Source organism: Brassica rapa, chromosome A10, assembly GCF_000309985.2.
Source record: "Brassica rapa cultivar Chiifu-401-42 chromosome A10, CAAS_Brap_v3.01, whole genome shotgun sequence".
Classification (NCBI taxonomy): Eukaryota; Viridiplantae; Streptophyta; class Magnoliopsida; order Brassicales; family Brassicaceae; genus Brassica; species Brassica rapa.
In genome coordinates, this window is record NC_024804.2 from 4,460,284 (window position 1) to 4,474,731 (window position 14,448).

The following is a 14,448-nucleotide window of genomic DNA, read 5'->3' on the forward strand; positions in this document are numbered from 1 at the left end:
ATTGCAAACTCTTTGTCTTTCTCGGCTAACAGCCCGGTCTGCCTCGCATACTCGCCAGCGAACAAGTAGTCAGGAAGCTTCGTAAGGTACAAACGACCCACCCCACGATACTCGCGATAATCCGCGAGTGCCTTGTAACGCCCCTTCAGCTCTCCAAACTTTTGTGAGAATTTATCACGGTGGTTCTTCATAACTTTGACCACCTCTTTCTTCCCTCGCCTATAGGCATGGTTGAACTCCTTCTCAAATGACTCTCTCTCACGACAACGAGAACTTTCGAACTCACATTCTGATACGCCTTAAAAGGATCACTCGACCGGATTTGGAAAAAGATATGAACTCCAAGAGGATCAAATCCTAAAATGGTCCACAAGGGGTCAAAAAAATCTAAAATGACCCACTCATAATTTCTATTTATTTTCAGTTAAAATTTAAATATTAAACAAAAGTAAATAACTGAAAAACCAGAAGATATTAACTTATTTACAGTCCGTGCCACCATTATCCTACCCAAAATCCGACCCATTTTCTGACCCAGAATCCGACCCATTTGTAATCCTACATACCCAAATCAAAACACAATCTCTTTCACCTCCCACAATCCAATTTTGTTGTTCTTGTTTTTAACCCAGATTTATATTATTGTTTTCTTGTTCTTATCCCAAATCGATCGACCTATTATCATCCTTAATCGATTTACTCTTATCTGAATCGAATTTCATCTTCGTTGTAAAAAAGTCGCGTCAAAGAAGAACACAGAGTATTAATAGTATAACTAGTACCACTCAAACTAGTACCACTCAAACTAGTACAACTAGTACAACTCAAACGAGTACATCTAGTATAACTAGGGTGAGTATAACCACTATAACTAGTACAACTAGAACGCATATAACTAGTATAACTTTGCAATTAGTATAGTGATATTTGGTTTTTGTTTTCAGCTTATTAATAATGTTATAGAAGATGATGATGCAGAACCAATTAAAAATTGGTACAATCCTCTGTGTTAAAATATCTTAATAGTTTGTTTTCTATAATATTTAATTTTGATAATGAATTTGTTTTACTAGTTGTACTATTTAGGAAAAAAATCATCTTCATTCTTTTCGTTCTCGAAGACGAAGAAGGTAGTTGCAAAGCCAGAAAAATTATATTAGGTTAAGATATGTTTTGTAATACCCTATAATACAGCTAGAAGGAGTATAACATGTATATTAGTAAAACTGAAATGCGTATAACCAGTAAAACTCTCCAACTAATATGGTTATATTTTGTTTTTTTTCAGCTATGAATAATGCGAGAAAAGAGAATTATGTATATAAAATGAGACGTGTTATTCTAATCTTTTCTCACATGTATGAGTCAAAATACATGAATATTTTGTTTTACATAATATTTATTAAGATAATGATTTTTTTAATTGGTTGTGCTAGTTGTAGTGTGGTGCCTCAAAAGTTGCTTTATAAGAAGATTTAAAAGAGTATAATGCAAAGATGATGTAGAAGCCCTCACGGGTTTGAAAATGATGGATAGGCTTCATGTTTGGTGTTTGTACTATGACAATAGTGTGGGAACCGAAATTCGCACTGTCGATTACCGTTTAAATAAGGAAAGTAGGAGAACCCTAGTTTCCCAGAGGTCTCGGATATCAGCTAATACCACATGCTAAGCAATCAGAACACGAGATAACAACGACAAAATATAAAAAATCGTAAAAAGAGAGCAAAGAGAAGTCTTATTCCGAATTTGCGTATGAGCGTTTACAACAAGGTATAAGTCTGGGCTCGAGAGCTGTCAGCGAGATTCCTAGTTCTAGCAACCCTAAGACGGCTAAACCTAATTGAGTCACAGCTCGAAATAACAAAAACAGTAAATTGCCTAATTGCTCTAAGTGCTAAGTTTGTTGTGTAAAAGTTCTCCTCCCATGCCTCTCGCCTAAGACTCCTTATATACTTTCTCCTAGGTCGGTTTACGCATTTTCCCTTCTGCCCTTAACCCGTCATAGCCTAAAAATGGAGATATTCCATTTTTCCTGATCTTCGTAATTATCTTCAAAATTTCGTATTTATCCACGGAAACTTGACATTTATCTTTCCTTGCGAACCAAGCGTACACCGTCCCACGGTTTACGGGCTGCTGGTTAAGAAATCGTAAAGTGGGCTTCGAGTCATGTCTTAGATCCCTTAATTTTGTTTGCTTCTCCCTCTTTCAAAACCATCGATAGTTCAATTTTTTCCAAATTTTTCATCTCAAATTTTTTTATATCTCGATTCTCTTCTTCAATCTGCATATTCTTCATCAACAATGATTGTTTTCTTTATCAATTATTTATTTTATTTTTGTTTTCTTCTCCATTGATGTTTCTTTCATTCCAAACTGAAATTAAAAAACAAATTTTCAGATTCTAGATTCTATCATTCTTATCTCAAATCTATCAATCATAATCATTTTTTTGTCAAATCGATCAACCCATCATCTTCTTCAATCAATTTTCTACCATTTTAAACCAAATTTCATCATCAGTGTATGATATTCAAGACAATGAAGAACACAGAGTATTACTGGTACAACCAGTATAACTCAAACGAGTATAACTAGTACAACTAAAATGCGTATAACTAGTATAACTGGCACAACTCGAATGTTTATTATTAGTATAACAGGTACAACTATAACACACATAATACGTATAACCGGTACAATTAGAATGTGAATAACCAATACAACTTTACAATTTATTCAGACAACTTATAAGCATATCTATTTCTGTTAGATCTTTTTTTTATTAATGATCATCTGAGATTATGTGATGTGATCAGTTGACTTGTTAAAATACATTTCAGATATGTTTTTCAAAAATATAGTGGACAAACAAGTTAACAAACATTTAAAGTATAAGGTGGAACATAGAGCCTTATGAGATAGTGTAATAATTGCCAAAAAAAACATAAAAATATAGTTAGGAAAGACATTATAAACACAAACCAATTTGGTCAATTGATTGTTTTCTTCGTATGAAAAATCAAATGGAATTTTAAACTTTCTATAATTAAGAAGTTGAACCAGTAGTACCAATATTACATGTCTAGTATATGGTTATATTTTTAGTTATATGAGTTGTACTAGTAGTAAACATTTAATATATAATGAAAATTTATTAAAAAATAACTAGTAAATAATATTAAGTCAAATATATTGCAAGAAAATATATTAATGTAAATAATACATAATATTCATAGCATAATTTTAATCTATAATTACATATTTCAATGGGATGATATATTTAAGTTACAATGTGATGCATATTGAAAATAATACTAAATAAAATAACAAGTAGTTGTACCAGTTTTCTAGTTGTACTAGTTTTTGAGTTGTACTAGTTTGTGCATAGTTGTACTTTGGCAGTGAAATCATAAAATATTAGTTGTACCACATAATAAATACATTTACCTCAGTTGTACCACTTATTCATGTTTACATGTCTTTGCCCGGTTACAATGAAATCATCAGTTTTGTAAAATTACATTTCATGTATGTTTTCCAAAAATTATGTGGACAAACAAGTTAACAAACATTAAAAGTATAAGGCAAATCATGTAAACTTTTGAAATTGTGTAATAATTTTTATATTTTTTTCTAAAACTTCAAATTAAATTAAGAGAAACTTTACAAGTACATACCAACTGGGATATATGATTGTTTTTCTCATATGAAATACCAAATTTATTTTCTTAATTTCTGAAACATCGAAGTTGTACCAGTTGTACCAGTAATACTCATCTAATATATAATAAAAGTTATATATATTGTTTATATGTCTAGTTATAAGGGTTGTACCAATATTTTCACATCATAGCTTTGTAAAATATGTTCGATATTTGATTATCATAAAAATATGGATAATATAGTTAATAACCTTAAAAGTATAAAGTATATAATATAAAATTAAGTGTGTAATGCAATAATTTAACAAAAATTTGAAAAATCTTAAATGAAATAGATGACATTTTTGTCATCATATACCAATTATAATATTTATTTTTTTTATTTCATGTGTAAATTATAACATTTATATACCAATTATATAATTTTTAAAAATATTTAGTTGTACCAGTTATACTAGTTTTACCAACTCGAATGAGAGAATGAGATAAGAAAGATTGTGTGGATGTGAGTGGCTGAGATTAAAGAAAGGGAATGAGAGAGAATAAGACATGTGTGAAATTGTATGACCAAGATTAAAACATAGATGTGATGATCCAATGGTTCATATTACTCTTTCATTAATGGCAAAATCGTCATTTCTCTTTAATTGGTCCATGTAGATTATTTTTGGATGTTGTAGATTTTTTTTTGACCATTTGGTCTATAATAGATTTTTGTCCACTCCAAGAGGAGATCTGAGAGAATGAGGGGTCGCAAAAAGGTTGCGGAGTGCCCTTAGATATTCCCGAACCAGATTGTTTCCGGATGTGACTCACCAGTCCAACAAAGAGGCGATTTTGAACCGTTGCTTGATATGACTCACAAGACCAACGGACAAGGGCGTTTGCTTGGAGCTAACCACACCAAGAAAACAAGAAAAGTTCTAATCAAAGAACAAAGACTAAAGACTCAAAAAGCTGAAAGAAAAATGGAATGATTTTATTATGAGAAGTGTTTGCATATTTATACTATTAATGATCGATCTAGATCTGGATCTGAAAATTAAAGACAATGTATTTAGATTTCAGATCCGATCAAAGAGACTCTTCGGCTAACGTCCAGGTTCAATGAATCTTCAGCATGTCCTACGGACAGGGTCAGTACGCGGCCAGTACAGTCCAAACTAACCAGAAATGAAGTGGCACGAACTAATTCGGAATCCACTCGTTCAAATTCGAATCTGCATGGCGTGACCGTTGATCTTAAACTGCAAAACAGGACAGGGAAGACAAAGTCCAGTACGGTAAAATCGGTCATCTGGCCATGGTTCCAGGCAAAGCACCATTCCGGATGCATGTGGGACGGTCCAGTATACTGTCTGGTCAGTCTGGCCAGTATGGTGAAAAATATGAACCTCGGATAAAATGTTCAGAATGTCCTGAACTTCATGCTGGTCTGATTCTTTGGACTGGTCCGCGGACTGGGGCACATCATACTCTCCTACTTCAAAAGGATTTGTCCTCAAATCCATTGTACCTATATCAAAAGGAAAGAAATCAGATACAAAAGAATCAAAATTCAAGAGAAATTCAGTGAATAAAAAGATTTGACAGAAACTTCCTTGGAGTTTTGAAGTCGTTTTCATCAAGTAATTCCAAGTCCTTTGGAGTCCATCATTGCTTGTTCTCCTTGGGAAATGATCATGCTTATCCTTTTGTTCATGGAGGATCGGTTTTGGCTCAGGCCGCTTCTTTCTTGGGCCTGAATCTCCTTTATAAGTCTGGTACTCGCGGATAGACGGGCTGGAGAATCTCCAGTTCGGAAAATTCATAACTCCTTCCTCCGTGAAGCTTTTTAAGTGATTCCAAGCCTCAATGAATCCTCTGTGAGTTGGGTTTCCAGGGAAATTGGATTCATGACAAAAGACCTTCTGAATGTTGAGATATCCGTTTGTACTGAACCCCTGTCGCTGGCAACTCCAAGGTAGCCGGTTTGGACAACAAAGCTTCTCCAAATCTCAGGCTGTTGGGAACGGTCAATGCTTTCATTTCTCAGAAGCTGAACCTGTCTTTCCTGGATACTCAAAACAAACACTAAAATACTAGGATCAAATGTGCAAGACAAATACTTGTTCAAATAAAAACTCAAGATATCTTTTACAAGAACAAGTAATACACATTTCAGCTTGTCAAGATGCACATCAAAGTAGACATTACAGACCAGAATTTTATCAAGATATGAAACAATAGTATTCATTTTCAAGTCGTGCATATCCTGCTCAACATCTGAACACACAAGCTAAAGTTCAGATTGAGAATCAACTATCAAAGACTTAAGTGTTTTTCAAAGAAAATGTTGTAAAGCACAATATCATCAAGGCTCAAAACAACACAATTATCAAGAATTGATCTCAGAAAATGCCATGTTTTATTAGTTTCAGAACTCAAGAGATCAGACTGCAAAACAGAATCACAAAAATCAGTTTCAGTTTCAAGTGATTTCTGTTCCAGCATCATTTTAATCAAGAAATCGTCCAAGGCACCAGAGGATGCAATCAAATTATCAGTGATCATTGCATGTTTTGAAGAACTCAGATAAAAGCTGATATACCTTGGATTTGACCCGTTTTCATCCATGGTATATAGGTGTTTTACTATATATATATATATATATATATATATATATATATATATATATATATATCTATGTTTTCTACTCTTCTAGGTATGTTTTCAGGTTCAGGTGCATTTCGGAGTAAAGCTATGACTTTGGAGCATTTTGGAGCTTAAAGGACATTTCACCCGAGCTGACCACGTAGAGGTCGACGAGAGGAAGAACAATCGATCGATGCGCATCAGTGCTGCAGATCGATACCAGGAGATACCTCGACAAATGAAGATTAATATCGATCGATGTCGAGACATCAGACACGCGACATTTTGGATTCAGCAGACTTAAAACCCAAGGCCAAGCCAAATTACGAAAATGCCCTGACGAGTTTTTAACCTAGTAGATTATATACTGCCTAAGGTTTTTGACGGCGGGGAGACCTTTTTTGTTACAAGTTTTACTTTGAGAGAAAAGAGAGTTTTGGGAGAGAAGATCACTTGTGATTGGAACTCCTTGTTATCATTTCTTTTCATCTATACTATGAGTTTCTATTTCTTCATTGTTATGAATTTCTTTGCTATGTCTGAGTAGTTCATCCAGGGTTCAGATAGGTTCGTGGGATTAGCCCCAAACTATAGATCTGCCTTTTTGTGATATTCATGATAGATTTGTACTCATTGCTTGTTTTAGCCTTGCTAACTAGAACATGATCATAGGATTGCATATTCAAGCACCCTTGTTATCACATCCTGACATCTATCTATCATATCAGGACTGCTAGAGAGGGCTAACCGCCAATTTAGTATCTTAGTAGGGCATATCATACTCGCGCATAGGCCTGGCTAGAACCCGTCGATCGATGTCCTCAACTGACTATCGATCGACGTTGGCAAAGGTGTATCGGTCGATGTCCCAATAGGACCATCGATCGACACTCTTTCGTTGTCGACATACTAACCGTTGAAACACGAGATCTAGTCTGTTAACCAGTAAAACATGCGACAGCTGATCACTGAGTTAAGCGGTTGAGCTCTAATATATCATGCGTGCAACAAATAGGCATCTATAGGTATTGTAATCTCCAACACCTGAATAGTGGCCCTGCATCTAATATCATTTCCAACCAAGTTACATTTACTAGTTACTTCGCGTGTTACTATTGCTATTTCATTTAAACATTTACAACTCTTAGAATTAATAAACACTAGATTTAATTGTTCCCTAGCTCCTTGTGGATTCGATCCCTAAGTACTACATCGGAACCTCTTTTGATGAGAGTAACACTCCTTAGGGTAATTTGAGTGGTATCAAAAGCCATTCTTTTTGAAAACAAACGAATCAAAAGATTTTCTAGCACAAAAATCAGTTTGTTTCAAATCAAACTCAAGAGATTTTTCAAAACGATTAAAGCCTTTGCTATGCTTTAAAAACTGATCAAAATTCAAAATAAATTCAGACTTGATGCCATTGCCTTTTTGAAAACATTTTTGATTAAGAAGTTTCTCAGGTTTAAACAATTTAAAAGAATTAATCATGTTTTCAAAAACAGATTTTGAAACACAAAAATCTTTCATCTTGTCAAGACCAAAACGAATCAAATCTTGAGAGCTGATCCTTACAAACATATTAGGCAGAAAATTAATCAAATCAGATTTTTCACAGTGCTCTTGAAGATCAGGAGTCAAAGGGGCAGGAGTTGTGTCGGGATCAAAACATAGATGGCTCTCCATAACGATGGAGGTGATGCTTGTTGCTTCTTCATCAAAGACTGGGTCAGGTTCATCCTCCTCATCAAAGATAGGACCTAGATCCTCATCCATGGGGTTTCTAGTGTCAAGACGTGGTCCTTGATGTAGATAGTCCAGTGGCTCTTCCTCAAAAACATGTTGAAACAAAATAAGACTACTCGGATGCTCCGGTTGCAAAATGGTTAGTTCTACAATAGTCTGTTCATTATCATTTATAAACTAAGATTTAAGAGAAAGAAAATCACAGTTTTTCTCACAAATCATCAAGCTTTCAATTGGTTCTTCATCATATTCATCGAAGGTAGGTAAAGAATCTGGAAAATCTTTCAACTCCTCAACATGGGTTTCAGATTTACCTTTGGATTTCTTGCTGATGAAAAAGGATGGCTCAGCTACAAGTGCACTCGTGGATTTGCTCTTCTTATAGCTCTTGCTAATGTCTTTTACGGCTTTCATCATTCCCTTCTCAAAGTTGTCACAAATTTCTTGGACATCAAACTGAAGTAATCTCCTTTTTGGATCAGCCACATATCTGGTCGTTTTGATATGATCCTTGCACCTTATGTCTAGCCGTTCCTGCACACTAACAAACTCATCAAAATTATTCAAAGAATATTTAAATAGAAATTGAGAGACAGTTTGTCGTGGGGATTTCTCTTTGCTACTTTTCCTTTGAAGACCAAACATCTTAACCTGAAAATCTCAACACAAAAGTTAGGAAATAGAACCTCACACTCTCAAGTGTTTAATCTCACCCACTCAAGTGTTTCTCTCAGATTTTATGGTAATCACACAAACTTCTTCTCAATGTTCTAAGAGAACAGATTAAGGAATCCCAATGGGTAGATCCAAGCAAACAAAGGGGGGTTTTTTTTTTTGTAAAGAGAGGAAGATAAGAGATTTAGCTTTTGGAATCCGCTTTAACCACCTCTAAGGCTGGATTTCTCCTCAGCCAGCAGACTTAGTCTTCCACCACCATCCACAATCGAAAACTTTTGATTTTTTTTTGTATGGATCTTTCTCTCTTTTTTTATGGATGGTACAGAGGAGCCCGAATTCAAAAAAGATGGAAGACGAAATTTTTTTTTTTAAATGAAGAAAATGGTAAATGAGAAAGATGAAATGAAAAGAGATACCGGAAGAGTGGCTCTGATACCACTTTGATACGCCTTAAAAGGATCACTCGACCGGATTTGGAAAAAGATATGAACTCCAAGAGGAGATCTGATGGAATGAGGGGTCACACAAAGGTTGCATAGTGCCCTTTTATATTCCCGAACCAGATTGTTGCCAGATGTGACTCACCGATCCAACAAAGAGGCGATCTTGAACCGTTGCTTGATATGACTCACAAGACCAACGGACAAGGACGTTTGCTTGGAGCTAACCACACCAAGAAAACAAGAAAAGTTATAATCGAAGAACAAAGAGTAAACACTCAAAAAGTTGAAAGAAAAATTGAATGATTTTATTAGGGGAAATCGCATTTTAAACCACGAAGGTGTAAAAAGGTAGCACTTTAAACCTCAGTGCTCAAAAACTCACACTTCAAACCCTCAAACCAATTATATTAACACATTAAACCTTGAAACTAACTGACTTCTTTACCAAGCAAAAATGTGACCGGTACTGTTCATAAATTAAAAATCAAAAATAAATTAATAAATTTTTTAATTAATAAATAATAAAAATATTTTTTAAAATAAAAAATAATTTAAAAATCCGAAATAAATGCAAAAAACTCAAAAAATAAAAAAATAAAATAAAAAATTTAACAATAAATGAATAAAATTTAAATTTATTCACAAATTAGAAATCAAAAATAAATTAATAAATTTTTAAATTAACTAACAAATTAGAAAAAAACTCCTAAATAAATTCAAAAATAAAAATAGATTAAATTAATAAATTAAATTAAAATTTAATAATAAATTCAAAAAAATAAAAAAATTAAGAAATCAAAATAAGTAAATAAATTCAACCAATGCTAGTGAAAACCATGAAAATGTAAGAATATAACACATTGGTGGTGATTTCCGATGTATCATGTTTAATGGTGATGAGTTTGAAGGATGATATATCAAAATCCATCAACATCAAGGGTCATATTTCAAAAATAGTTACTATTAATATATCGGAAAATTGTCACATATAAAAAATATTTTGAAATTTTTAGTTGTGTATGTTAAATTTAGGGATTTATTTACTTATTTCGATTTTTTAATTTTTGAATTATATTTAAGTTTATTTTATTATTTTTTAGTTTTAAAATTTATTTTAAATTTTGTTTATTTATTTTAAATTTTATTTTTTAAGTATTGAATTATTTAATTATATTGATAAATTTAGATTTTTATTCATTTTAAATTTATTTTAATATATTTTTAAATTTCAAATTTTATTTATTTAATTTTCTAAGTTTTATCACTTTTTCTTTTATTTCTGATTTTTAAATTAATTTGTTTTTTTTATTATTTTAAATAATTTTGTTATTTATTAACTAAAAAAAACAAGTGACACGTTATACCTTTTACACATGGATGAACAGTACCGGTCACAATTTTACTTGGTAAAAAAGTCAGTTAGTTTCAAGGTTTAATGTGTTAATATAATTGGTTTGAGGGTTTGAAGTGTGAGTTTTTGAGCACTGAGGTTTAAAGTGCTACCTTTTTACACTTTGATGGTTTAAAATGCGATTTTCCCGATTTGATTATGTGAAGTGTTTGCATATTTATACTAGAAAAAAGATATAAGAAGTATTAATGATAGATCTAGATCTGGATCTGAAAATTAAAGACAATGTATTTAGATCTTAGATCCGATCAAAGAGACTCTTCGGCTAACGTCTAGGTTCAATGAATCTTCAGCATGTCCTGCGGACAGGGTCAATACACGGTCAGTACAGTCCAAACTAGCCAGAAATGAAGTGTCACGAGTTAACTCGAAATCTACTCGTTCAAATTAGAATTTGGCTTGACCGTTGATCTTAAAATGCAAAACATGACAAGGAAGACAAAGTCCAGTACGGTAAATTCGGTCATCTGGCCATGGTTCCAGCCAAAGCTCCAATCCGGATGCATGTGGGACGGTCCAGTACACTGTCCGGTCAGTCTGGCCAGTATGGTAAAAGATATGAACCTCGGATAAAATGTTCAGAACGTCATGAACTTCATGCTGGTCTGATTCCTTGGACTGGTCCATGGACTGGGGCACATCACATTCCAAACGAGCAATCTCTTTATCAGCCACCCCGGCCTTGAATCGAGCCATGTGAGCCTCTTTTTTGCTCGTGTCGAGGGCTCAGTTTATCATAAGAAGGCCCTACGGAAATTCTTAAAGTCAAGAAAGCTAAATCCGAGAGTGTTCAAAGATGAGAACCTACCCTGTTGACCATTCTCGCCGCCTTGGCAAACTCTAGCCCTTCGCTGGATGCACCCTCGGTCGGAGGAAAGTCAAATTCGAGCAACCCGTCGAGATTAAACTGCTCGCTGCTACTGCCACCAGCTTGACTGTCAAGATAGTCCTTGAGTATGTTGTCAGGAGAAAGCTGCCTGTCAACCGCGTCCTCATCCACCATAGGATGTTTGTCCTTGCGAGGCTTCGACTTATATCTCTTCGTCTGAGGCACATATGGAATAAACCCATCCATGTTTGACTCCGACCCTTCTTAGGTCGGCAGGTTCGGCTGAAACCGGCAACGGTGGAGCGCAACAGCACGACGGACCCGCTTTGATAGACCGCGGTCCACGGATCAGTACATGGAGCCGAACCAGCCTGGAGATCAGAACGTTCTGAACATTTCAACCGAGGTTCATGTTTTTTACCGTACCGGACAGACTGACCGTGCAGTGTACTGGACAGTCCCGCATACGTCCGGAAAGGAGCTTTAGCTGGAACCATGGCCAGATGACCGATCTGACCATACTGGGGCTTGTCTTTCCCGTCCAACTTCACTTTTGAAGACATATGGTCGAGCTAGAATCAACTTTGGACGAGCTGGACGAGGTGACACTTACTTGGGCGAGCTAGATGAGCTGAGTGAGCTGAGTGACACTACTCTGGAGCTGGATGAGCTGAGTGAGCAAAATGACACTAGCTTGGAGCTGAATGAGCTAAGTAACACTGAAGATGGAGCTGGTTCAGCTGCTGGGCGAAATGGGCCTTTTCAGCCCAAAGAAAAGTTCATAAAAAGTTCATTATGGGATTGTTTCTTTCCAAATTCGACCAGCCCTTTTCTCAGTCCATTTCAAGCACATTCTCATCAAGAATACCAAGAGGGAGTCAGCAAGGAAGTCTTGGTCGTGCATGGGAAAAAGAATTCAACAAAAATCATTAACTTCGGTCTTTAGTCAAAGTCTTCATTTTTAGTTTCTATGTCTTGTTTTTACCACATTCTTCTTTGGATTTCTACAACTTGTAATCCTATAAATAAGGCCTTAGAGCCACGAAATAAGACAGATTGTTTTCCCCTTTTGTTGAGTTAAAACTCTTTGTTCTTTGTAGAACTTGTTCTTAGTTTCTTGGTGAGGTTATCTCCAAGTTTCGATCCTTCTTTTGTTGGACCGGTGCGTCACATCCGGCAACGATCGAAGTCTGGTAGTATCTTTGGGCTATTCCGCAACCCTTAGTGTCACCCCTCGATCCATCAGTTCTCAATCCTCTCGGATCTGAGTTCATATCAACCTTACCGAAGAGTGATCCTTATTTTGGTTCTATCAAGTGGTATCAGAGCCACTTTGGCTGGTTTGTTTTCTTTCATATTTCATCTTCTCATCTCTCCACGTTTTTCTTTTCTTATTTCTTGGATCCGGGCTGTTCCTTTACTCCCTTGTGATCGCCTATTATAAAAAAAAAAAAAAATCGATAAAAAAGAAAAAAAAAAGTTTTGGCTTGAATCACCTTCTGAAGAGAAATCCAGGGGGAGTGGTGGAAGAGAAATCCTGCTGGCTGAAGAGAAACCCAGCCTTAGGACAGTTAAGGCGGATCCATTTCAAAAATCTCTTCATCTTTCTTTCTCTTTTCTTTTTCCCACAAAAGTTTGTTTTGGGTTTTGATTGCTGAATTTTGACTGCCTATCATCCTTTGAACCAGTGGAAAGAACTCTGAGTGACCATCTAAAAATCGTGAGCTAAACACTTGAGAGTGTGAGGATTTTTATTTGCTAACTTTGTTAAGTGTTTTCAGGATGTTTGGACTTCTCAAGAAATCAAACCACAACAAGACGTCTACTTTCCTTTTAAAACTGTTTTTGAAAAGGAGCAATTGATTTTTGATAAGAAACAGTTTGCTTCTAATGAGTTTGACTTTGTGCAGAAACAAAAGAAGAGACAAAACAGGTGTGATGATGAGAAGTGGGTCAGAAGTCGTGATCGTCCCTTCACCAAAGCCAAGAGAAGCAACTGTGATGTGCCTGATCAGAATGAGCTTCAGACTTATGCCAGCTTGGAAAAGATGTTGCATAAGGCGATTCATGTTGTCCGGCAACTCAAAAAGAAGGGAAACAACAACACTTCTTCTGCACCAAAACAACAAAGTAATTCTTCTTCTATTTCAAATTCTGATTTGAAAACTAATGTGTTGTCTTCTGATAAAAGCAAGGCTGTGAAAACCACAAGCAAGGCTCTTTCTACCAGGTGTTTCAAATGCCATAAGGTCGGTCATTATGCCAACAAGTGCCAAAAACAGAAAACGTTGGTGACTTTGGAGAAAGTTGAAACCGAGCCAGAAAAGGAAGACGTTTTACCAATTTTTGATGACTATGCACATGAACCGAAGGAAGGGTCAGGTGGAGAGCAAAATTGTGGTCATAGAGAAGGATCTTGTTCCATTCACAATCCGGACCAAACTCAAGGTGAGCAACGTTCTGATTATGGTTCTTTTGCTTATAATCCTTTTCCTTTTAATGTTACAGATTTGAGGACAAATCTTTTTGAAGAGAGAGGGAATGATGTGCCCTGGATCGTAGACCCGGGACAGGATGGTGCACGACTCGACCCAACCAAGGTTTCCCCATCGGATGAAGCAACCATGGTCGAGCCAGAAGCTAACTTTGGACGAGCTGGACAAAGTGACACTGAAGATGGAGCTGGTTTAGTTGCTGGGCGAAATGGGCCTTTTTCTGTCCAAAAAAAAATTCATAACAAATTCAATTTGGGTCGGTTTTACACCAAATTCGACCAGGCCTTTGCTGATGGTCTCCTGCCCATTTGCATCAAGAAATATCAACAAAAGGAGTCAAAGTCGTGATCATCCAAGAGTCATTCAACAACACACTTATTTCTAGTCAAAAGTCTTAGTCTTTGTTTATGTTTTCTAAGTTTCTAGTTTTCTACAAAACTCTTAAGTCTTTCTTTGACTCATTGTACTATAAATATGTAGACTCTGCCATGAATAAAATCAGCCTATGTTTTTGAGTTTATTTGGTTTCTTCTCTGAGTGAGAG

General features: G+C 35.4%; 1 protein-coding gene across 1 annotated transcript; it reads right to left on the reverse strand.

The window, feature by feature from the left end:
* Positions 1-2,273: 2,273 nt before the first annotated feature.
* Positions 2,274-6,333, reverse strand: LOC117129264. The gene is made up of 2 exons (XM_033282748.1): positions 5,576-6,333; positions 2,274-5,498 (listed from the first exon to the last, which is right to left on the reverse strand). The coding sequence occupies exons 1-2, from the start codon at positions 5,917-5,919 to the stop codon at positions 4,877-4,879; spliced, it is 966 nt and encodes a 321-aa protein (XP_033138639.1). The 5' UTR covers positions 5,920-6,333; the 3' UTR covers positions 2,274-4,876.
* Positions 6,334-14,448: the final 8,115 nt, after the last annotated feature.